A 27,086-nucleotide genomic window follows, 5' to 3' on the forward strand; every position below is an offset into this window, starting at 1 on the left:
AATCCCATAGGAATGCAGGGGATGCTGTTTTCTTTTGCGTTTTCGCAGCAACAACGCGCGTTAAAAACCACAACGTGTGAACGCAGCCTTAAAGTACCACAAATAGAGAGCGTCCTATTGGGAATTCATTCTGAACCACTCATACTTATGTAGCATGATCATATTTCGTTCCACTTTACAGACATTATTATTACTGTCCCTATTGGGGCTCACAATCAAAATTTCCTATCAGTATGTTATTTGCGCAAACCCACGCAAACAACTTTTGTCCTTGGTGGGATTTAAACCCAGGATCCTATTGCTCATCTGAAAAATCGTACATAACGTATTTTTCAAAATTTATATAGCAGTTTTTTTTTTTTTTATTTCTAGAAAGCACTAAAGGAAATGTTTCCTATTGAGTCTGGAGAAATTAACAAAGAACACAGAACAATTCCTCACTTACCAGGTATATATGTCGCATAGAAAAAGCGAGCAGCAATGTGACTTGTGCAAAATATGATCAATTTTCCTGAAATAGTGAATACCAGTGATTAAAAAGAATGACAGTTATGTATCACAGCAATTGCCTCTAGTTTATTGGCGTCGTAGCAATGACAAACAAAACAAAGCATGTGCTTGGCAAACGTGCTTTCCTTATTACCAAATCTATAAATCATAACAACATAACAAGAAAACAAATTAAAAAAGAGTGGGATTGTTATTTTTTCATCTCATGACATCTTACACCAACCACATGATGACAAACGCTTCCTCTAATGCAGACAAATATTTATACAGTTGAAGCCAAAAAAAGGTTGCGACACGGTTCATTATTACTATTTATCAGACCGATAGAAAATACGTAGATGCCCACTGATAACATTAAGATTGGCGTGTAATTTAAAGAGGGCATTATTTGATTGTCTGCTCTCCAAAAATATCTTTCGGTAATTATTTGTACTCATCGTACAATTTAAGATCATTGGGTTATTTTACACTTGTGTTTTCTGCTGTTCCTCTATTATTCCGCTTAGAAATATGTGAATAAATTGACTACTGGGTATTAGGCCAGGATCACACATGCGAGAAACTCGGACGAGTCTCGCATGACAACACCCGGCACTGCCGCTGGCACTCGGGAGCAGAGCGTGCGGCTGCATGTATTGCTATGCGGCCACACGCTCCAATCCGAGTGCCGGTGGCAGTGCTGGGTATTAACATGTTTGACTCGTCCAAGTTTCTCGCATGTGTGATTCCGGCCTTTTTAAAGGGGTGCGTTCCTAAATTGTCTGAAACTATAAGGCCACGTGCATATTTTGAGTATTTGGTGAGTTTTTTACCTCAGTATTTGTAAGCTAAGACCAAGAGTGGGTGATAAATACAGAAGTGGTGACGTGTTTCTATTATGTTTTTCCTCTGACTTTTCCACTCCTGGTTTGGGCTTACAAATACTGAAGTAAAGTACTGGCCAAATACTGATAGCGTGACCGCGGACTTAGTTGGACAATGTCAGAGAGTGTAGGGAAACTCGCCTAAGTGACAACACCCATCTGTCAATTTATCCATACATTATAAGTGGTGGTAACGGAGAAATGGAAAAGCACAAAGTTTAACAATAAGATATTTCAGTATTGCTATAATATGTTGACTGAAATTACAGAATTGACTAACAAGGTGGCAAACTTGACTTTTTTTTTTCTGGACGACTTATCAAAAAATCATGGACAGACATATTTTTTACAGACACGTTGGAAAATTATAATAAATCAGTATAAATATAAGTAATGCAAGTCTACAGTCTATAATTGTGATATGAGGACATTGGCTATATTCATTGTAAACTGTGAAATGATTAATGTCAGGAAAATATGAGTAATTCCTAAAATCCTACGTACACATCCAGTGCTCATGCTGCCCCACCCCTATTAGGTTTGTGCAGTGTAAACACGAAGCCCCATGTGCAGGCACGCAGCTCAAGCCCCCTCAGTCAGCCTGTGTAATTCTATCCGCAGGTTCCCACCTCCCTCTCCCTGCTCTGTGAGACACTCTCCCCCCTTTCCTTCAACACATGGTCATTTTATGACCCTGACTAGTTAAAAGCAGTTCTTCCCTCCTTGGATTTACACGCTCCTTTTTCTATTCAAACTCAAATTTAATAAACCACAAAAATCATGGGGACGGGACAAATATATTCCCAGAATCGGTAGAATTTAGGCTACACACAGTAACGTTTTGCAGCCTGTGCGCCCACCAGAAAACGAATAAAAGGGTTTTTCCCCTCCAGTAACACACAGACATATGATGTTTGGGCTCAAATAAAAGATAATGTTGTAAGAGAACATATAATACCCCAACCATCACTCTGGGAACTCCCCAGCCAGAGTTATAGCAAGTAGAAATTTTTGATAACTGTTCAAAAGGAGGCATACATCCTGTAAGTCAGCCCCCATGTAAGGTCAGCAAGAGAAAAGCATAAATCTCTGAGGCTCAATGAGATAGGTGTCACTTGCCTGGAGAATCAGCTACATGAAGCTGTGCAGATGTACCCTTTTGTAACAACTTTGCTGGCATCGCTGCATGGCCTCCCTTTCTCCACTCACCAACTTGCTCACTGCTCCAGGCCATGCTGTGGATACTGTTTGCTGCCAGCTCCTTGCTTTGTCTCCTGTCTGCTGTGTTTATGCTTCCTGACTATGTGTATAGGGGGGCGGCGCCTGAACTCTCTGCTTCTTATGGAGTCAGGGTGCACCTGGCTAATGTGTCCCTGACAAATTACCTAGAGCCCTCTACTATTTAGGGCTGCCCCACCCACTGAATCTTGCCTGAGCAATGTCTAAACTCAGTTAGTATCTTGCTACTGAGCCTGCCAGGTCCTCTCCTGTGTATCTCCTCCTCTGGAGGTTTTCCCCTTGCCTTGCTTGGTACTCTCTGTCTGCCGTCCAGGAGGCTGAATATCCTGGTCTCCTCTTGTCCTAGCCCTGTCTCTGTACTTAGCCTAGTACTTCTCTGTCCATCCTCCAGGAGGCTGAATATCCTCGTCCCGGTGCCGATACTCCGTGTCTTGTCTTGGTCCAGCCTTGCTTTGTATCTGTCACCTATGCCTTGTCTGAACTCTGTCCTTCCTCTGTCTGTCAGTCTCCTTGTCTGTGGTTCCCTTCCCTGCTGTGTCTTTCCTGGTGTCCTCCCTGTCTGCTTGTGCTCCGTACTTTATCGGTTCCGCTCTGTTCTGCCTGTGCTCCGCTTCTGCTGCTGCAGAACCTCTTGCTGCAGCTTCTCTCCACAGACCTTGTGGTTCAGCTTTGCTCCGCTAATGCTGCTGCAGAACCTCTTGCTGCAACTTCTCTCTGCAGACCTTGTGGTTCAGCTTTGCTCCACTCCTGCTGCTGCAGAACCTCTTCCTGCAGCTCCTCTCCGCATACCTGTAGTTTCGCTCTGCTCTCCTTCTCTGTGGCACCAGCTGCTGCAGAACCTCTTGCTGCACTCCTTCGGCTCTGCCTACTCCGCACTCCTGCGGCTCTGCCTACTCCGCACTCCTGCGGCTCTGCCTACTCCGCACTCATGCGGCTCTGCCTACTCCGCACTCATGCGGCTCTGCCTACTCCGCACTCATGCGGCTCTGCCTACTCCGCACTCCTGCGGCTCTGCCTACTCCGCACTCCTGCCTGTATCCATACTTGCATCTCTTGTGTGAACAGGCCCAAACCTGTTCCTTCATATTCCACTCCTTCCTGCCTGTATCCATACCTGCATCTCTTGTGTGAACAGGTCCAAAACCAGTTCCTTCATATTCCACTCCTTCCTGCCTGTAGCCATACCTGCATCTCTTGTGTGAACAGGTCCAAAACCAGTTCCTTCATATTCCACTCCTTCCTGCCTGTATCAGTATCGGCATCCGCTGTGTGAACAGATCTCTACCTGTTCCTTCATATACCACTCCTGCCTGCCAGTGTCTCAAGCCGTGCCTGCCGGCCCTGCGTCTCAAGCTGTGCCTGCCGGCCCTGCATCTCAAGCCGTGCCTGCTGTGCCTGCCTGTCAGTCGTACTTGTCCAAGTGCCTTGTCCCCGAGTGGGATCAGTAGCCACAGCCAGACACCACCCTGGAGTGGCACTCGTCAGCTACCTACCTCACAAGCCTGACCTCACCATCAGAGGCTCCAGAAAAGACCGAGGTAGCTGTCGTAATCACACCCCTTCCAGGGTAGTCTGGTGTGTGGCACAGTGGGGCCACAACCCCCCAGCTTGCGCCAATCAGCCAAGGCGCGAGCATGACACCTTTGTTCTGGGACGGTTCTCATCCCCCCTCATTGACACGTCATAACAGTGACTGAGATGTGTAAGTTCTTATTTTCATCCTCATTTATTTGTAACTGTTTGTATATACTGTATTTTGTCTCCTTTTGTAATATCTTTTGTATTTTTCTGGAAACACTGCCTATCTTTTCCGGAATAAACTTATAAAATTATTAGTTTGTTCTTTTGGCTCTATGATCAAACTGACATGTCCTCCATGCTAAATCACGCTACCTATTGGGTTGGTTCTTGACATGATATAAGTGCAGCGCCCGCCAGGGCCGTGGGTGATAGTACCGGGCCGGTTCTTAAGGGGATGTGTCACGCCAGCAGTGACCCGGTCCGTGGCCCTGGGTGTCCAATAAAAAATGATGATTAAAGGAAAATGGACGACGCTGCTTAAAGAGACCGCTGGGACTGATGGTGATGCAGCAGAGTTGGTACAGCTCTCCACAGGTAGAGCTTAGTCCCAGGGCAATTATATTGTTAAAGATAGTGATGATGGATGTAGTGCAGGGAGGATGGTGCAGTAAATAACTCCGAGGACACAGTGGGGGGTAGTTCCACACTTTTACTCATAGTTCTTCCAGTTACAATCCCCAGCGGGGCGCTGTGTCCTCCGGGTCGGTGGTCCAGCCAGCTCTCAGGTAATTTGGGGTACACCGTGTCAGAACTCCCTTCAGATGTTCCTTTCCTGGCTGTCTCACTGCGCTGGCTCCCTCCTCTCCTGCCCTGCACCTTCACACACAGTGTTCCAAGCCAGCAGCCCCAGATCCTGTTGGGCGACATGTTCTAGGTCCCCTTGATCCTATCCGGCTGCCTTTTCAGCGAATGTGCATGGATGTGGATGCAGCACATGCAGATACTGCAACCTCCGGTTAGCTAGCTGAGTCCTTAGTTTCTCCACTAGTCTGGGACCACTCCCCTACTGCGACCTGGTCCCCCCACCCGACTACGGCCGGTGTGGATACGGGCCCCACAGGTGGATTTCTCACTGCCCGTGCCCCTAGGACTCCTTCTTCCTTTCTTCCACTGAAGCTTATCTTTCTGTTTCTTCTGTCTTTTCTTTGTCTCTTTCTACTGTCTTCTGGTCTAGGGACGAGCTCCTCACTGCTCAAGTCCCCAGCTCCACCTAACTCTCTGCTCTCACTGTCACATCCTTCAGCTGCTTTCTCCACCCACACCCTCTACCCAGTCCCTCCCTGCGCCTGAGAGGTCTGGTGTTGGATACGAGTGTGTGAGTTCTGGGTGGTGTTCCCTCCTTACCTGAGAGTGGAGTACCACACCTCTGGCTGAGGTGCAGTACCTCTGTGGCGACTGATCCCTCAGCGGAGCTACATAAACTAGTATCAAACAAGGAACTGGTGGCAGCCAAGCATCCCTGGTGTTATTAGAAAACCCTGGCAGTGACAATCGGAGGTTTATGTGTGTATTTCCTGCCTGAGACGGGTGATATACATACCGCCCTCACTGCAGAGTGCCCAATAACCAGGACGCGACCAGGCAGTCTTCCCAGTGCTTACTTAACCCAGGTGCAGTTCCCAGACTGACTTGAGGGTAAGGGGGGCGCCAGAGAGCTGAACATTCCGAACTGGAACTGAAAGTGGAAACAAAAGTAGTGGGGATTTATATATCATCCGACCACGTATTTAATATATAAATTCCTGACAACTGGGGGGCAAAACTTCCCCCCCATTCCTGACCTATTGGTGTCACAAGTGGGATAAACAAATAAATCCCTGACAGTTGATGCCTTAAATTTCTTTTACAGACAGGGCAAAAAGTACCATATTTTACGAACTGTCCTGGAATTTCTTGACAGTTGGCAACCTTGTTGGCTGATCAAGTTTTTGGGGGATTTCCCAGTTATACTGTCTGTTGCTGAAAATGTTATTGATCATTAATGTACACAGGTTACAGGTGACAAATGTTAAATCTGGTGTCAAGTGAATGAAGCCGACTGCAATTCACTGCTCAGTCAGACATCCAGGAACACCTGAAGGGAACCTCCCATGTTGTACACACAATCTGATCTGTGGACAGCATGGTATGGGGAAGGAAAAGCTGAGCAGAAAGATATATAGATTTTCTGGAAAAGATTCAGTATAATCTTTATTTTATTCATTAAAATCCCTAATGTTTGTATACATATGAGTCCAGTGGACGGTCCTACGGAGTGACTGACAACCATCTCTGCATGCACAGCAGAAATGGAAGACTGTCAGTCACTGACTAGGATCACCCACTGGACTCATATGCATGCAAACACCAGGGATGTCAATGAATAAAATGCAAGTTTTACCGAAAACTTTCCACAAAAATACATACCAATCTGATCAACTTTTCCTATACTAGTACATCCTTCCTGCAGTTTAGATACCAATTTTGACATGACAGCTTCTCTTTCAAAGGGTATGCAGTATTTTATCGGAGCTCCCACTTACCATATAGTGATGCCATCACTTCTTTGGATGGGAAATGCCTTTAATCTGTGTACTTTCACATATTCTAGTTCCTCCATTTACTTAAACCCTGTATTTCAACTCTAGATACATTTACATAGTAAGTGCAAAAACGAGAACTGAAACATTTACCTAAACCATCTGTCATATTTCTATCTCTAAAACTCTGACAGAGAGATGGAAAGGAGTTTCCAGAGTGCTAAAGTAAGCCAGTAACAGACAAAAATATAACAAGCTGTTACTTTTCTTGAGCCCAGTAAATCTCTAAGGCCACATTCACACGGTCAGTATTTTACCTCAGTATCTGTAAGCCAAAACCAGGAGTGGAACGGTCAGAGGAAAAGCATAATAGAAACACGTCACCACATCTGGTTTGGGTTATAAATACAGAGGTAAAAAACTCACCAAATATTCAACGTGTGCATGTGGCCTAGTTCTTAGTATGACTAACTCATGTTGGGGAGTATTAACTGGACCATGACATCTAACATTTGATCAAAATATTTATTGTCAGCACCAAAATGGTTTGATGGCCTGAGGTCCACAGAGAACCGACAAGTTACGCTGGCGGATTATTGCTCATCTCTACTCAATCTCCCACCTAAAATATCTCGTTGCCCTCATGTTCTCACCTTTTTCAAGGTCAGACCTGATGATGTGAATCCCACAGCAAGCCCCAAGTAAGTATTTATACACTAAGGAACCACAAGAATTCTCATTATTCATTGCTATGTGATAGCATTTGCCAAAATAAATGCTCTCTTACTTGTTTGATAGCTTCCCAAAACAATATTTATTTGCTGTTTACAGCAATAATTTGCCTTTTTTATAAAATGTTTTTTTTATTTACTATATGAATTAAAGCATAATAAAGCGATGTTCACACACCATTTTTTTACTGCTAAAAATAAATCTGCATTTTACAGTTTCGGCAATAGCTGTGAGATTTCAGAAATCTTATGTGCTTTTTTTTTTCTGACTGAATTTAAGAACTGCAGCATTTTTTTTTTCAAAATTCAATTTTTATTGAAAGGTTAAATAATTTCCAATCACAAAAATACAACAAAAAAAAAAGAATTAACTAGGACAATATCAGCATCAATATATCATAGAATATAAGTATAATGTACAATAAAACATCAAGTTATAGGAAGAAAAAGGAGGGAAGGGAACATTTTAGGCAATCAGTATTACAATTATGAAGTTGCTAATAATAAGAAACGCATCGGAGAAAAGGGTGGGTCACATCAGTTTGATGTAAGATGGTAGGCATCGGATTCCTGGAATTCAATCCATTCTCTCCAAGTCTCACAGTATGGCCGGGATCACACTACTGTGTGTGATGCGAGAAACTCACATGAGTCTCTCGAATCAACACCCGGCGCTACCGCCAGCACTCAGGACCTGAGCTGCGGCTGCATAGAAATACATGCAGCCGCAGCTCCAGTCCTGAGTGCCGGCAGCAGTGCCGGGTGTGGATGCGAGAGACTCGTTTCTCGCATCACGCACGGTAGTGTGATCCCGGCCTATCTATCACAGTCAGTGGGGGATTGGGCAATCAAATGTTCTATCCTATTTGGAAGGGCTATTTCACAGAACCAGTCCACTCCTCCAGAGTAGGTGAAGTACTTTTCCAGTGACGAGGAATGATATTCTTAGCAGCCTGTATAAGGTAGCTTATTAAAGACCTTTTGTATCTGGTGAAACTAGTTGGGATCATAAAGAGCAAAAGAGATTCAGGAGAGTCAGGCACAGAGAGACTAGTTATTTTTTTAATAGTCTGAATTATCCGAGTCCAGAAACCTCTTATTATGGGACAGCTCCACCAAATGTGGAGTGGAAGAGGGGACAATGACACACATCTCCAGCATCTATCTGATACAGTGGGAAACAACTTATGAAGTAATATGGGAACCCAGTACCATCTGGAGATGATCTTAAAGGAGGTCTCTTGAGCTTTGGTTGCAATTGACGTTTTGTGAGCAAATTGAAAACATTTAGCCCATTGTGAGTCTTCAAAAGATTTGCCGAGTCCTCTTTCCCATTCATCGCAATAGGGTAGTCTAACAGTTGTAGTATGGGCTATTAGGTGTTTATAGAGCAACTAGAGGTGTGCCCGATGCTATCGCATCGGGAGGGAAGTGTGTGTGTGTGTGTGTGGAGTGTGTGTGTGAGTACATGTGTGTGTGTGTGTGTGTGTCCCACAGCTGCCTGCCTACCCACCTCCGTGCAGTCAAAGCCAGCAAGAAAGAGGGTGGTTTGCGGCCTGTGCTGGAGATGTGAGTACATGTGTGTGTATATATGTGCTTACGTGTGTATGTGCGTACGTGTGTGTGTATGTGAGTATGTGTGTGTATGTTTGTGTGTATATACATGGTGGGCAGGCAGCAGCTGGTCCGGCAGCGTGGGTTTGTGTGTATGTATGTACATGGTGGGAAAGCAGCGGCGGGTTCGGAGGGGAGGTCCGGTAGTGGGTCCAGTGGAGGGGGGGTTCTGGTGGTGGCCAGCCGTCAGGAAAGACCGCGGCTTGCGGCCTGTGCTGGAGATGGGGTGTGGCGCCACCAGAGGGCGCCCGCACACCATCTCCAGCACAGGCCGCAAGCCACGATCTTTCTTGCCAGCTGTGACGGAGGTGGGTGGGCAGGCAGCGGTGGGTCCGGCGGCGGGTCCAGCAGCGGCGGAGGGGGGTCTGGCGGTGATCCGCTGGTGGTACTGTGGAAGGGCCTGGTACCACCAGTAGGTGCCATATTGGAATACCCATCACTTGGGTATTCCAATATGGCGGTCGGCGTACTTCCGGCGCGGTGGATTGTGGGATTCGGGGACATCCAGACGGAAGTGGATGACGGACAATTTAAGGCAATTATATATATAGAGGAGATGGAGTGCAAGGGTGGAGACAACGACAGGCACAGATTTTCAAACTTTGTAAGATCCCTATTGAGCCATCTATCTTTTTCAACATGGGAATAGAAATGTTGCAATTGTCTATAGCAGGGGTGGGCAATTAATTTTCTCGAGGGGTCACATAAGAGACCATGACTGTTGTGGAGGGCCGAACCAAGAGCTTGAAATTAATGCTACTCAATATTAATTTATTAATATTAATTGTATCACTTAATATTGAGCAGAATTAAGTATGCTGACACCCCCTATATATCTTTAACCCCCCCCCACAGCCCCTTATATACAGCATGAGCATCACACAGCCTACTACATATGCGGCATGAGCCCCACACAGCCTCCCCTCTATGCGGCATGAGCCCCACACAGCCTCCGCCATATGCGGCATGAGCCCCACACAACCTCCCTATATACGGGCATGAGCTCCACACAGCCTACCTATATACGGGCATGAGCCCCACACAGCCTCCATATATACGGCATGAGCCCCACACAGCCTCCCTAATTACGGCATGAGCCCCACACAGCCTCCCCATATACAGCACGAGCCCCACACTGTCTGCCTATATATGGCATGAGTCCCACACTGCCTCCCTATATATGGCATGAGCCCCACATAGCCTCCCCATGTACGCAATGAGCCCCACAAAGCCTCCACATGTACTGCATGAGCCCCAGTTTCCCCATATACTGCATGAGGCCCCACACAGCCTCCCCATATACTGCATGATCTCCACACAGCCTTCTTATGTACTGCATGAGCCCCACACAGCCTTCCCATGTACTGCATGAGCCCATTTCCCCATATACTGCATGACGCCCAACACAGCCTCCCTATATACAGCATGAGCCCCACATAGCCTCCCCATGTACAGCATGAGCCCCACACAGCCTCCCCATGTACTGCATGAGCCCCAGTTTCCCCATATACTGCATGAGGCCCCACACAGCCTCCCCATATACTGCATGATCTCCGCACAGCCTTCTTATGTACTGCATGAGCCCCACACAGCCTTCCCATGTACTGCATGAGCCCATTTCCCCATATACTGCATGACGTCCAACACAGCCTCCCCATATACTGCATGAGCCCCACACAGCCTTCTTATATACAGCATGAGCCCTACAGTCTCGCCACATACTGAATGAGGCCCCACACAGCCTCCCAGATACTGAATGAGGCCCCCACAGCCTCCCCATATACTGATTGAGCCCCACACAGCCTCCTCATATATTGCATGAGCCCCACACGGCTTCCCTATATACTGCATGAGCCCCACACTGCCTTCCCATATACTGCATGACAGTAGACAGCCTTCCCATAGCCTCCCCATGTGCTGCATGTCACCCCCATAGAATCCCCATGTGCTGCACGTCACCCCCATAGAATCCCCATGTGCTGCACGTCACCCCCATAGAATCCCCATGTGCTGCACGTCACCCCCATAGAATCCCCATGTGCTGCACGTCACCCCATAGAATCCCCATGTGCTGCACGTCACCTCCATAGAATCCCCATATGCTCTCACCCCCATAGAATCCCCATGTTCACACCCATGAAAAAATAAAAAAATACCACATACTCACCTTGGTCCCGTTCCCAGTCGCCCTGCTTCTGACTCTCCAGCAGTACACAGTTGACGCAATGACATGATGTCATTGCATCAGCTGTTTCACATGCTGATTGGCGGAGGAAGTGGCTGGAAGCCCCTCCTCCACCAACGCTGACTGTGGGAGACAGCTGGCGGGCGGGAGCCGGCAGGCAGGCACGGTGTTCAGGTTTGCAGCCCCATGGCTGTCTCGGTCTGCGGGCCGGACTGAGACAGCCAGAGGGCCAGATGTGGTCTGAGGGGCACACTTTGCCCATGTCTGGTCTATAGTCATAGTCGGCTCTTGGAGGGATAGAGCAGTCTCGAAATATCTCGTTGAGAGGTATTACAGGTGCGTTACATAGTACATGAGCAAAGTGAAGAGGGTGATATTTACTTCTCCCCAGAAATCAATTGGAAGATAGCCCCGGTAAACAGGTGGGATTGTCTGAGGAACTGTAGCATTTTTAATTCTGCAGCATGACAAATCTTTCAGCGTTTTTTGCTGCATTTTTGGTGACTGGGCTATGTGCACATGGTGCGTATTCTGTGTAGGAATTTTCTGCACAGAATTTACTAAATCTGCAGGTCAAATGACTTGCATTTTTCCTGCGGATTTAGAGTTTTTTTTGTGCGGTTTCACTGCATGTTTTGTGCGGTTTTCCACCTGCGGATTTCTAGAATGGAGCAGGTGGAAAACGGCAGCAAAAGTGCTCAAAAGAAGTAGCATGCTGCTTTTTTCATTCTGCACCAAATCCGCACGGAAAAAAACACAGCATGTGCACAGCGGATTTTGTTTCACATAGACTTTAGGCTGTGTGCCCACGATGCGATTTTTAAGCGTTTTTGCTGCGATTTTTGGCGCGAAAACTCTGCAAAAACATTTAAAAATCGTGTACAGAACGCCCCCCATGCATTCCTATGGCATTCCGCACATGCTGTGCTAATGCTGCGCTTTTTTCCGCGGTGGAATCGCATCGCGGAAAAAATCGCAGCATGATCATTCTTTTGTGCGGAATCGCAAAGAATTGCCACGATTCCGCACCCATAGGAATGCATGAGAATCGCTTACTTCCCGCATGTGGCTATGCCCACCATGCGCGAAGTTAAGCGTCTCATGTGCGGTTGGTACCCACGGTGTGGAGGAGAGGAGACTGTCCTCCAGGCCCTGGGTACCATACCCCTGTAAAAAAAAATAAAAAATAAAAAATCGGGGTATAATTACCTTCCGACGTCCCGCGCTGCCATCCCGGGCCTCAGCGTTCCCAGTAATGCCTTGCGGCAAGGTCCTGTCATGACGTAGTCTCGCGTGACTCTAGCGGTCTCGCGAGATCGCTATAGTAACGCGAGACCAACGTAATCACAGGTCTCGCAAGGCATCGCTGGGAACGCTGAGGCCCGGGATGGCAGCGCGGGACGTCGGAAGGTAAATATACCCCGATTTTTTATTTTTTTTATCATTTTTAACATTTTATCTTTTACTATTGATGCTGCATAGGCTGCCTCAATAGTAAAAACCTGGTCACACTCGTCAAACACTATGTTTGACGAGTGTGACCAACCTGTCAATCACTTTCCAAGCGATGCTTCAAATCGCTTGGAAAGTGCGTGAGAAAATCACGGCAAAATCGCGAACAGAATCGCGGTGAAAAAAACGCACGATTTCTGGGAAGCAGTCCGGTTTTCATTGTGTGTTTTAAAACGCTACGTGGGCCCATAGCCTTAATGCTACTGTACATCACATGCAGTTCTGCTGCGAATCTGCAGGGCCAAATCCGCTGCGTATATGCAGCAGAATCCGCACTGTGTGCACATAGCCTCAAACTAACTTATGTACTGTAGACAAATCACACATGTAATCCGCACCAGAAAAAAACTCTGCGCTTGAACGTAGCCTAATATTTAGTATGAAGAGAGACAGCTATATATTTCATATATGTATCAATTTTTATGTAAAATTTCAATATATGTTCATATTTTCTTTATTGTCAGTGGTCGTAAGCCTGAAACCTTTTTGTTGAAGACAGATGACACGAAGAAAAATGTGTCCGGTAGGAAATAAGATATTTCATAAACATTAAATAAAATGAGACACACAACATATATTTTTTTCACTCCATGGTTTTAAACTATATTTTATACATAGACTGTCCAGTGTTGCATAAATCCTGTGGGTTGTGCTAAAGATTTGTTTGGTGTTTTTCTATCTGCACAACTGTACACCTCCAGCGTTCCTGGACTTTTCATCTCCGGGCACATTCTCAAGGTTACTACGTTCCCACATTGAGCTTTTGGTGAGTTGTTGATGTTGCAGATTATCTGCACCATTTCTGCACCCATTAAGTTAACCCCTTAGGCTATGTGCACACGTAGCGGATTCTGCTGCGGATCCGCAGTGGATTTGGCCCTGCGGACCCGCAGCGGTTTCCGCAGCGGTGTACAGTACCATGTTAGCCTATGCAAAACAAAAACCGCTGTGCAAATGCTGTGGATTTTTCCGCGGATTACAATCCGCAGCATGTCAATTGTTTGTGCGGAATCCGCAGCGGTTTCACACCTTATCTTTATGAGGTGTGAAACCGCAGGGCAAAACCACAGGCTAATCCGCAGATAAACTGTAGGACTTTTGTCCTGCGGATTTCACCAAATCCGGGCGGAAAAATCCGCAGATCAATCCTCAGCGTGTGCACATAGCCTTAACGTCCAGTTCCGGATATATCCGACATTGGACGCCTCCCCTTGTTTGGTGTGGGCTCCGACGATGAGCCCACACCTTTTCCAGCAGCTGGAATCGCTATCCACCTGTGGCAGTTAACATGTTAAATTCTGCTGTCAGTCTCTGACAGCGGCATTTAACATGGACGAGCAGGACGCTCGTCAGTAATCCCGACCATCAGCACCCGTGTTACATGACTGGGTCACCGATGGGTTGGCATGAAAACCTGGGGTCTGCAGGAGACCCCTGTGGTTCTCATTGCCGAATCACTATGAGCACCACCCAGCGATCGGCGCTCATAGCAAGTGAGCATTTCTGTTACACACTGCACAAGCGATCAAATGATCGCAGCTTCTAGTCTCCCATAGAGACTATTGAAGCAAGTAAAAAAAAGTTTTTAAAAATATTTAAAAAATATAAAAGTTCAAATCACCCCCCCCCGCATTCGCCCCATTCAAAATAAAACAATTAAAAAAAAAATACACATAATTGGTATCGCGGAGTTCAAAATTGCCCAATCTATCAATATGTAAAAAAAAATTAATCTGATCAGTAAACGGCGTAATGAGAAAAAAAATCAAAACGCCAGAATTACATTTTATTGGTCGCTGCAACATTGCAGTAAAATGGAATAACAGATTGTATCTAAACCAAAATGGAATCAATAAAAACATAAGATTGGCGCTCGAAAAATAAGACCTCAACCAACAAAAGGCCCCGAATAATAGAGACGCTATGGGTCTAGGAAAATGGCGAAAGTTTTTTTTTTTTTACAAACTTTGGATTTTTTTTTCACCACTTAAATAAAAAAAGAACCTATACGTGTTTTGTATCTACAAAATCATAATGACCTGGAGAATTATAGCCGCTGGTCAGTTTTAGCATTTTGTGAACATTGTAAAAAAAAAAAAAAAAAACAATTGTGGAATTGCACTTCATTTTTTTGCAATTTTACCACACTTTTCCTGTTTTCCAGTACACGATATGGTAAAATCAATGGTGCTGTTAAAAAATGGAACTCATCCCACAAAAAAAAAAGCTTTCACATGGCCATATTGACGGAAAAATAACAAAATTATGGCTCTGGGAAGAAGGGGAGCAAAAAATGGAAATGCAAAAATGGAAATACCCCTGGTCCTTAAGGGGTTAAATAGGTTACTTGCTTTTCATTCGAAAGTTCGCAGGATAAAAAAGAACACCAAAAACTCATTGTGGGAACGTAGCCTTTGACCGGTGTCACACTTGCAACTGCAATGCGAGAATCTTGCACCTCAATACCTGGCACTGTCGCCGGCACTCAGAACCGGAGTGTGCGGCTGCATGTATGTCTATGCAGCTGAACACTACGGTCCCAAGTACCAGCGGCAATACCGAGTATTGAGGCGAGAGACTCGCGCAAGTTTCTCGCATTGCAGTTGAACCATACAATGATGAAAGCGTTGCCTGCAATAACTGTATAGCACCTCCTTTGCAAGCGAGGTTTCCACATTTAGAAGTTGCCTCGTCAGCAGTACTGCCCAATTTCCTGTCTGAGTCTTCTGCTTTTACATATTAACTTTTGTCAGAAGACAAGAAGTTCAGCAACACTGGACATACGATTTACAATAGTAAAAAAAAAAATTACATAAATGCAGGTAAAGAAGTATTTCAAAATTACTTTCCCCATGACATTATTTCACAGAAAACATAAAAAAATGTATATTTTGGTTTTATAATTAATAAAAGAATTTGAACTATTGTCGTAGACATAACTGGACCTATTATTCTGCAAACATATCGAGCCATTGCAGACTATGAAAAGAATTCCAAGAGTGAACTGTCTGTAAATGCTGGTGATGTTGTCGATGTGGTGGAGAAAAAGGAGAATGGTAATTTTATAATGAAATAAATTAATAATTGAAGAGGTACGGTTCCCCTTACAATAGCTTATACAATTTTGCACAAGAACAAGATTTAAAGTGATATATCCCGCATAATACAGATACATAATCACATAATTAGATGATGCCAATGAGCTTGGGGAGAAATGGAGGAACATAATCTCTGTGCTCATAACACACAGATCCACATGAGTTTTTGACCTAGTGCAAAATATATTTCTCTAAATGTATTATCTATATATATAAAATTGAATGTGTGTGTCACCAACCAATCACAAAGCATCTTTCATTTCACCAGAGCTGTTTAAAAGAAGCTGAGCTGTGACTGGTTGCTATGAGCAACAGTTTTCTCACTCCACAACAACACCTCAGCAGACAGTGACTGGGTGGGAGAAATCTAGCATCCCTGGGAACATAAGCTCCCAGCCATTGTCTGCCCCCCAGAAAGGAGCAGAGAGCACATAACAGAAATGAATCACCCCTTCCCGTGCCCATATACCCATCACACATCCTCCATCCCATAGGCACATCTTCCTTCTTAAAGGGATCCTCGGGTATGGAAGTTAGGACAAATCCATCCAGTGTTTTGGTTTGACCCCAGGCCTCTCTTAAAGGGATCATTGGTATGGAAGTTAGGACCGTTCCACTCAGCGCTGTGGTTCTGACCCCAGGGTGGGTCTCTTAAAGGGATCATTGGTATGGAAGTTAGGACAATTCCACTAAGCACTCTGGTTCTGACCCCAGGCCCCTCTTAAAGGGATCCCCGGTACGGAAGTGAGGGCAATTCCACTCTGCGCTTTGGTACTGACCCCAGGCCTCTCTTAAAGGGATCTCCGGTATGGAAGTTAGGGCAAATCCCTCAGCGCTCTGATTCTGACCCCAAGCCTCTCTTAAAGGGATCCCCGGTATGGAAGTGAGTGCAAATCCACTCTGCGCTTTGGTTCTGAACCCAGGCCTCTTTTAAAGGGATCTTCGGTATGGAAGTTAAGGTAAATCCCTCAGTGCTCTGATTCTCACCCCAGGCTTCTATTAAAGGGATCATTGGTATGGAAGTCAGGTCAAATCCAATCAGCAAATCCATCCAGCAATTTGGTTCTGACGCCAGGCCTCTCTTAAAGGAATCCCCGGTATGGAAGTTAGGACCGTTCCACTCAGCGCTCTGGTTCTGACCACAGGCTCACGGGATGATGTGGGATATTGGAGGTAGTAGTCCGGTGGCTCTGGCTGACGGGATGATGTGGGATATTAGGGGTAGTAGTCCGGTGGCTCTGGCAGACGGGATGATGTAGGATATTAGGGGTAGTAGTCCTGTTGCTTTGATGGGATGATGTGGGATATTAGTAGTCCGGTGGCTCTGGCTGATGGGATGAAGTGGGATATTAGGGGTAGTAGTCCGGTGGCTTTGATGGGATGATGTGGGATATTTGTAGTCCGGTGGCTATTGGCTGACGGGCTGATATGGGATATTAGGGTTAGCAGTCCGGTGGCTCTGGCTGACTGGATGATGTGGGATATTAGTAGTCCGGTGGCTCTGGCTGACGGAATGATGTGGGATATTATAGTGAATGTGGCCATGCGGAGTGGGCGGGCTCTACAATCAGCTTTATATATATATAGATATAATCATTATAATTTGTTATAACTAACCGTAGTTAGTTACTATGCCTGGGCATCGCCGGGCTCTTCAGCTAGTATATAAATATATTACTCTTTAGGCGTTTAATTTTGTGACAGAATAAGGACACTTACAGTATGTTGTAAAGAACAGTATATACCCAATATAGTTTATAAATGGTGTCATAGGCTTATGTACAGCTAACCGAATGGAACACAATATTGTATGCACCATCATGATTTTACCAAATTGATATTTTTTGATAATATTTCCTCAATAACAGGTTGGTGGTTCTGTCAAATGAATAACAAGCGAGGATGGGTTCCAGCTGCTTATCTTGAACCACTTGATAGCCCTGATGAGTCTGAAGAACAAGAGCCGAACTATGAAGGTGAAACAGCATTTTATAAACAATGGCATAAACTAGAAAAAAAACTAAGTCCATTTTAAGCCTTTCATCCCCGGGGGCTTTTTTCTTCCCCTTCTTCCAAGAACCATAACTTTCTTATATTTCCGTCAATATAGCCGTCTAAAGGCCTGTTTTTATGCGGGACGAGTTGTACTTTTGAATGACACCATTGATTTTACCATATAGTGTACTGGAAAATGGGGAAACAAATCCAAGTACGGTGAAATTGCAAGAAAAGTGCATTCCACAATTGTTTTTTGGGTTGTTTATGTTTACTTTATGGTAAAACTGACCTGGCAATATGATTCTATAGGTAAGGATGAGCATGCAGACACCAAACATGCATATTTTTTTTTTTTCTTTAAGTGGTGAAAAAAATGTGGAAATTTGCATGAACTTTTTTTTGCTTTTGTCGGCATTTTCCGAGAACAGTAAGGTTTTCATTTTTTGGGATATGGGGAAGAGTTCATTTTTTTAGAACCTGAGCTGATGTTTTTATTGATACCCTTTTGGGGTAGATATGATGTTTTAATCGCCTCTCATTGCATTTTATTGCAATGTTACAATGGTCAAAAAAACTTAATTCTGGGGTTTCGATTTTTTTCTTGTTACGCTGTTTAATGGTTGGATTCATTTATTTTATATTTTGATCGATCGGGTGATTCTGAAGACAGGGAAACCAAACATGCACCTTTTTAATTGCTTTATTTTCAAAGGCGCAATATTGGGATGATTTGAACTTGTGTGTTTTTTTTCATATTTGTAAAAACTTTTTACTTTATTTAATAGTAGGAGACTTGAAGCTGCGGTCATCTGATTGTTTGTGCTTTACATAGCATTGCTGAAGCACTGCTATGTATAGCAGAAAATCACAATTTCTTATGAACGCCGGCCCACGGCCACCATGTAAAGGAATATCGTAATGACAGGCACTGGGGTCTTCAGCAGACCTCTGACTGCCATTACAACCCATCGGTGCCCCATGATCACGTGACAGTGTGGGATGAATGACGCACTTCTGGCTGGCATATGTTAAATCCCGCTGCCAGTGATTGACAGCAGGATTTAACTGTTTAACAGCTGCATGGAGGGAGGTCTTGGAGCTGCCACGAGATGAATCCAAATTAGACGAGCCAATTCACATGTGGATTGCACGTCCAAGCTAGTTAGCATAGTGGTATCAGGAAAAATCAGGCAACTTGATTTTAATATGGCTTAATTTGCCACAATAAAATATATATATACATTTTTCTTTATTCCTGCAGTGCCGTCAATCTCCTTTTTTCCTGTTTAACAGCTGCTGGTGGAGCACTGTTCCACTTGTGGCTGCTAAAGGCACAAGATGACTGATTAAACCAGTCATTATGTTAAGGGAAAGATGCGGACTGAGCGTTTGAGCTTGCATCAAAGTCAGGGAATCATATTTCAGTAGTGCAATTTATTTCATTCCAGCTAAACATTTCCTCTTCCCTTCATTATAGACAGTACATCCATGTTATCTCCTATCTGTCACTGTTCGCTACATGATTTCCTGAGTAGACTCTGACTTCAATTGCATCACATAGGATACCCTGAGACTATGCAGTATGAAGCTGCATCACACAGGATTCAGAATTGTAATATGAAGCTGTGTAAGGGGCCGCAGGGCGGTAGTCATGAGGGAGTGGCTGCTGTGTTCCCACAGCCATCCTATAAATAAACGGTGTCACGATTCCCATGTGCTGTGTGTCTGCTGTATTACACTCATAGTTAAGCAGCAGGTCTCAGCTATCTCCTTGTTTTCGGATTCAGGAACACTCGCACATAAAGCAGACGACACCCGGTTCTGCTTAAACAGTCCAACTTTACTTAAAAATAGCACAGTAGATGGCATTATGCAGTATTGGCACAGCCTTTATTTCCAGTACCAAGGTTCCTGACACAGTAGATGTTCATATTCTCCATTCTTTCAGCTTGTTTTATCCCTATGCTTATTAGACCATTCAGCCCCAGGGATTTTCTGATAGGCTCTGCAGTACTCACAGGATCTGTCATGTCCCTTTCATGCATTTTCTCTTCCAACTTTCACATTATGGAAGTAATGTCAGCGCTCTCCATAGCCACTGATTCAAGCCCGAGGCTCCGGACATTTCAGGAATGTCCGCAGGGAGTTCCACAGGATCCCATGCCTGAACAATAGGTACTTCTCGTGCCTACAGCCCACTGCACTTGAACTTTGCTTTTCTTCTTACAAACACTGAACTCTCACACTAACTAACTAATCTGATCCTTTTTGTTTGACCTTTCTCCTTCCCCTGTTGGGCTGGTCCCAACCATCTAATCTGTATGCTAAACTACAAACACACTTCCTATATCTAATATAAACTGAGACCTATCCTATGCCTGATGGTCTAAACTTAATTCTGAATCTATTGTGCCCAAAACTGCACTATCCCATTCCTATCAATATCTACCTCTTTATCCTATTCCTATACCTATGTCCTAATTTCCTATCCTTATACATTCCCTATACTTAATACATTAACAGATTACAATTTTATTAAAGTACATTTGAGTCATCCACAACAGCAGTATTTAAAACATTGTATAAAAATTATTCCTCCACTCAATGCCGACTTTTATTCCCCATTGACTTGCATTAGGGTCGGGTTTCGGACGAAACTCCGAATTTTTTTGCCTTAGTCGGACCAGTTTAATCTGAAACAAATTTTGTTTCATGAAACCCGATCCGACCAAAGTCGCTCAACCCTATATTACAACATTCACGTTAGCGCACGTGATATTCTATGCACTTGAAATTTGCAATACTCAAAAGAGTACCAGTTTTATAGAGAGGAGAGAGAGCATGTTTGTCCCTGACACATGCCTCTCTCTTAAACAGTTGCATCACATAGGATACGCTGACTACAATATGAAGCTACATCACATAGGATACAGTGATACAATCTGCAGTATGAAGATCTATGAAATAGGATACACTGAGATTCAGAATGAAGTAGCATCACACAGGATACACTGAGACTTTGTAGGATGAAAATATATCTGAATACACTGAGATTGCAGCATGAGACTCCATCACCCAGGACACACTGAGACCCTGCCATATGCATCACATAAGATACACTGAATCTGCTGTATACATCACATAGGAAACCTTGAGAATTTATTGTATACATCACATAGGATACACTGAAATTCTAATGTAAACATCACATAGACTACAAGGATACTCTACTGTACACATCACATAGGATACCCAGGGACTTTGTTATATACATCTCATAGGATACACTGAGGCACTACTGTTTACATCACATAGGATACTTTGAGACTTCACTTTCTATATACATCACATAGAATACACTGAAATTCTGATGTATATTTCATATAGGATACAGTGAGACTCGGCTGAATACATCACATAGAATACATTGAGAATATTCAGTAAAATCACATAGGATATATGCTGAGACTCTGCTGTATACATCACATAGGATACACTGAGACTCTACTGTATACATCACATAGGATACACTGGGATTTGCTATATACATCACATAGGATACACTGAAATTCTGATGTAAACTTCATATAAGATACATGAGACTCTGCTGAATACATCACATAGAATACACTGAGACTATGCAGTAAACATCACATAGGATACAATATTTTCTGAGACTCTGCTGTATACATCACATAGGATACACTGAGACTATGCATTAGATATCAGGGGGTAGAAGCTCTATGTCACCGATCTATCACTGGCTGCCACTAGACAGAAGCAAAAGCAATGTGATGAGACTCCACTGCAAATGCAGGGGCAGCATGGGAAATGTAGTCTGCATTAGGAGAACCATATCATAGGAGAAGACGTAATCAATGTGACGACCGTCTGCGAATCTGGGCTGCAGTAGGAACAGTGCCCCGAGTAACCCCGAGACCCTTAACCCCTATACAATGATCTGGAATTGTAGCAAGGCCCAGGGGGTAGCTGTCTAAAGAAGCAGTGGACCAGAGCAGGACGGCCACCAAGGGGTTAAAACTAAAACCCGTAATCGTGGTCCGAAGGCAGGAGTGGGAGGCCGGCGGGCAGCAGAGGTACAAAATCAGCAGGCAAAAGAAGGGTCTAAAGTCCGGGCCAAGGTCAGTAAAAAACCAGGAGGGCAGCAAAGGTACAAAATCAGCAGGCAGAAGAAGGGTCAGGAATCCAAGCTAAGGTCAGCGTCAAAAATCGGGAGAGAGGCAGAGGTACAAAAACAGCAGGTAATAGAATGGTCAGAAATCCAGGTTGAGGTCAGAGTTAACTATAGCAAATCACACAGTAGCACGTAGGGGAACCAAGAATATATCCGGCGGCTTGCAAGACCAGTCACAAGGTATTTGAGGGATCAGGTCATCCCTCACAGGTTCCCGGACTGATGATGTAATTAGGACCGCCCCCAGGACTAGGCCAGATGGTGATGCAGTAACCCCCTGATGACTGACAGAGGGGCGGAGCCTGCGCCCACCAGATGCCTGCGCAGGAGCCCCTTCTCTGTCACCACCATCACCCACGGGCGAACCACGGCGCCTCCCAGTGGCCGAGGCCGGAACAGCAGGCCCCGAGTCTGGCGGCGATGTGCCAGTCCGGCGCCTCCTAGTGTCTGAAGCCAGAACAGCAGGCCCTGAGTCTGACAGTGATGTGACAGTACCCCCCCTCCAAGAGGGGCCTCCGGACCCTCAAAACCCGGTTTGTCAGGGTGAAGGAGGTGAAACCTTCTAATTAACCCCATGGCATGGATGTCACTAGCGGGGACCCACGACCTCTCCTCTGGACCGTAGCCCTTCCAATGCACCAAATATTGCACGGACCCTCTCACCAAATGGGAATCAAGGACACCCTGGACTTCGTACTCTAAGGCACCCTTGACCAAAACTGGAGGAGGAGGGGACTGGATGGGATGAATTGGGGAGCGGTATATCTTGAGGAGGGATTTGTGGAAAACATTGGGTATTTTAAAAGACTGAGGGAGCTTGAAACGAAAGGCTACCGGGTTAATTACCTCTAATATCTCATAGGGACCAATAAACCTGGGACCCAGTTTGGCAGATGGCACCTTAAGCTTAATGTTCTTGGTAGACAGCCAAACTTTGTCCCCAACTCCTAGGTGTGGCCCTTTGGACCGCCGTCTATTTGCGGCCGAAGCCTGCCTGACCTGGGACTCTTTCAAGTTTGTGTTCACCTCCAACCAGATTGTCCTTAAGTGATGTATGGATTTCTCTACCCCCGGGAGCTCCAACATCTTGGCCGAAAATGAACCAAAACGTGGGTGCAAACCATGATTGCAGAAGAACGGGGTGGTTTTGATGGATTCCTGGTATTGGTTATTTAGGGCGAATTCGGCTAACGGGAGATGTTCCACCCAATCGGACTGATGTTCTGAGACATAGCAGCGGAGATACTGCTCTAGGGCCTGGTTGGTGCGCTTAGTTTGACCATTGGTCTCAGGGTGGTAAGCAGAGGAGAAGGATAATTCAACGCCAATGCGTTTGCAGAATGCCCTCCAGAATTTAGAAACGAACTGGGTACCTCGGTCGGACACGATATTCACCAGAGCGCCATGCAGTCGTATTATGTGAATAATGAACAGCTTACTCAAAGTTTCTGAATTAGGTAGTCCAGAAAGGGGAACAAAATGGCACTGCTTACTGAATCTGTCCACCACCACCCAGATACATGTCTTCCCTTCTGAGGGCGGTAGGTCCGTAATGAAGTCCATGGAGATGAGGGTCTATGGACTCTCTGGGGCGGGCAAGGACTGGAGCCAGCTGGCAGGCCGATTATGGGGGGACTTGGCGCGAGCACAGATTTCGCAAGCTATTACGTAATCTTTACAGTCCTTAACTACCGTCGGCCACCAAAAATTCCTAGTCACTAGTCTGGCGGTATTATTGACACCAGGATGGCCTGCCAGGACAGAGTCATGCGACTCCTTCAGAACTTGTAGACGAAACGGGGCTGGAACGAACAATTTCTGGGGGGGCGTCGTGTCAGGGGCTGGTTCTGAGGACCTACGGATCTCCTCCAGAAGGTCCAGAGACACTGCCGACACAACGATCCCATTGGCCAGTATTGGAACTGGTTCCAAGTCCTCGGCCTGTGAGGGGCAGAAACTTCGAGAGAGGGCATCAGCCCTTACATTTTTAGTCCCTGGACGAAACGTGATCACAAAGTTAAACCTTGAGAAGAACAAAGCCCACCTAGCCTTCCTAGGATTCAGTCGTTTAGCTGACTCCAAGTAGGTCAGGTTCTTGTGATCTGTGGTCACTGTAATCTTGTGTTTAGCACCTTCGAGGAAGTGGCGCCATTCCTCGAAATCCCATTTTATGGCCAACAATTCCCGATTCCCTATATCATAATTTTTCTCAGTAGAAGAGAATTTTCGGGAAAAGAAGGCACATGGACGGAGTTGAGTGAGGGAGGCAGTGCCTTGGGAAAGCAATGCTCCTACTCCAACCTCAGAGGCATCGACCTCTACCACAAAGGGGCGGTCTAGATCAGGCTGGATTAATATCGGGTTGGCAGAAAAACAATCCTTTAAAACAGAAAATGCCTTTAGTGCCTCAGGCTTCCAATTAACCATGTCTGCCCCCTTCCGGGTCAAATCCGTGAGCGGTTTGGCAATCTCAGAGAAGCCTTTGATAAATTTACGGTAGTAATTTTAAACCCTAAGAATCGCTGCAGCGCTTTTAGAGTTTTGGGTTGCACCCATTCTCTAATGGGTCGGATCTTGGCAGGATCCATGCGGAACCCCTTAGCAGAAATCATGTACCCCAAAAATTGTACCTCCTCAGCCATAAAAACACACTTTTCCAGCTAGGCAAATAGAGAATGTTCTCAGAGTCTCTGGAGCACAGAACAGACATGTTGCTCGTGTGTAAGAGCATCAGCAGAGTAGATCAGGATGTCATCTAAATAAACCACTACATATACCCCACAGATATCCCTGAAGATATCATTCACAAAGTTTTGGAACATGGCAGGTGCGTTACTTAACCCGAACGGCATAACAAGATACTCAAAATGACCAAGGGTCTGTTAAACGCGGTTTTCCACTCATCTCCATCTCTTATGTGGACCAGATTGTAAGCTCCCCGGAGATCAAACTTAGTAAACCAACGGGCTCCCAGTAGTTGATTAAAAAGATCAGAGATGAGTGGAAGCGGATACTGATTTTTTATAGTAATAGCGTTCAGCTCACGATAATCAATGCAAGGTCTGAGTCCACCATCTTTTTTTTCTACAAAGAAAAACCCAGCCCCTACAGGTGAAGTGGATGGTCTAATAAAGCCTTTTCGTAGGATGTCTGCTATGTAGTCATTCATGGCTACACGCTCTGGACCAGAGAGATTAAATATTCTTCCCTTAGGGAGGCGGGAACCTGGGACCAAGTCTATAGGGCAGTCATACTCTCTATGAGGAGGTAATTTCTCAGACTCCACTATGGAAAAGACATCCTCATTGTCCCTGAATGCATATGGTATAAAGGGTGTTTTAATTTTAATTTGGTCTCCACCCTGGATAATAGATGTACCATTAATCACAGTGGTTTGAACAGGGGCATTAAGCCTTAGCAGAGGTACACCAAGATGCCTTGCAAGCAAAAAAACATAAAGTTGCCTACAGAACCACAATCCATATAAGCCTTCACACACAGAAATTTCTTATAAAACGAGAGAGAGACGGGTAACAAAACTTTAGCCGCATTTGCGGGCAATACCTGAGCCTCTGGGCCAGCATGACCAGAGCTGCCCAGAGGCCGATGTCCCAGGAATGTGGATTTCTGACGCCCAGCATTTCCCTTGAAGTCTCCAGGCTGCAGCATGCTGGTATAGGAAGATGGGAGTGTTCCTTCAGGCTGTGCACTGAAGCAGGTGTTAGGCCAAGAAATCAGCTCAGGCAGGAGAAGGAAAAAAATAACGTTCAGGAGACTGCTTTTATATATGATGGGCATACATACAAAAGGCAGTCTTTGTGGCCTGTTATAATGTGATGACTGTCTGCAAGTCTGGGCTGCAGTAGGAACAGCGCCCCGAGTAACCCCGAGACCCTTAACCCCTATACAGGGATCTGGAATTGTAGCAAGGCCCAGGGGGTAGCTGTCTAGAGGAGCAGTGGACCAGAGCAGGACGGCCGCCAAGGGGTTAAAACTAAAACCAGTAATCGTGGTCCGAAGGCAGGAGTGGGAGGCCGGCGGGCAGCAGAGGTACAAAATCAGCAGGCAAAAGAAGGGTCTAAAGTCCGGGCCAAGGTCAGTAAAAAACCAGGAGGGCAGCAAAGGTACAAGATCAGCAGGCAGAAGAAGGGTCAGGAATCTAAGCTAAGGTCAGCATCAAAAATCGAGAGAGAGGCAGAGGTACAAAAACGGCAGGCAATAGAATGGTCAGGAATCCAGGTTGAGGTCAGAGTTAACTATAGCAAATCACACAGTAGCATGTAGGGGAACCAAGAATATATTCGGCGGCTTGCAAGACCAGTCCCAAGGTATTTGAGGGATCAGGTCATCCCTCACAGGTTCCCGGACTGATGATGTCATTAGGACCGCCCCCGGGACTAGGCCAGATGGTGATGCAGTAACCCCCTGATGACTGACAGAGGGGCAGAGCCTGCGCCCACCAGATGCCTGCGCAGGAGCCCCTTCTCTGTCACCACCATCACCCACGGGCGAACCACGGCGCCTCCGAGTGGCCGAGGCCGGAACAGCCATCCCCGAGTCTGACGGCGAAGTGACGGTCCGGCGCCTCCTAGAGGCCAAGACCGGAAGAGCAGGCCCCGAGTCTGACGGCGACGTGACAGACCGGCACCTCCTAGTGGCCGAGGCCAGAACAGCAGGCCCTGAGTCTGGCGGCGACGTTCCAGTCCGGCACCTCCTTGTGGCTGAAGCCGGAACAGCAGGCCCCGAGTCTGACAGCGACGTGACAATCAAGATGTCTAACAACCCATAAATTAAACTTCAGCTAAAACAGGTATACACAAGACATACACAAAACAAATACAATATTCACTAATAATAGCCTATGCTGCACTACATAACAAAAATGACGCTCATTCTATAAGTTTAAGCATTTAGGTGACTATAGCTTTAAAAAATAATTCTAAACTTGTTTTTGTGTAAATCTGAAAATGTAGTGTATTAGGATGTCATAGTTCATGGGTCATTCCTGTGAGACAAGATAGTATAACTCAGTGATGCCGTG

General features: G+C 45.5%; 1 protein-coding gene across 1 annotated transcript in view; it reads left to right on the plus strand.

Annotated features, from left to right (window-relative positions):
* The window catches only part of NCF1 (neutrophil cytosolic factor 1), a 50,811-nt gene that overhangs the window by 3,686 nt on the left and 20,039 nt on the right, over nucleotides 1-27,086 (plus strand). Inside the window, exons 3-7 of the mRNA XM_073574876.1 lie at nucleotides 373-448; nucleotides 7,248-7,413; nucleotides 13,219-13,277; nucleotides 15,688-15,810; nucleotides 17,721-17,828. Coding sequence (XP_073430977.1) covers nucleotides 373-448; nucleotides 7,248-7,413; nucleotides 13,219-13,277; nucleotides 15,688-15,810; nucleotides 17,721-17,828 — 532 coding nt within the window. The remainder of the gene's footprint in view (nucleotides 1-372; nucleotides 449-7,247; nucleotides 7,414-13,218; nucleotides 13,278-15,687; nucleotides 15,811-17,720; nucleotides 17,829-27,086) is intronic.

This window comes from Dendrobates tinctorius, unplaced genomic scaffold, assembly GCF_039654945.1.
Source record: "Dendrobates tinctorius isolate UK_male_01 unplaced genomic scaffold, ASM3965494v1 ptg000007l, whole genome shotgun sequence".
In the NCBI taxonomy this organism is placed as follows: Eukaryota; Metazoa; Chordata; class Amphibia; order Anura; family Dendrobatidae; genus Dendrobates; species Dendrobates tinctorius.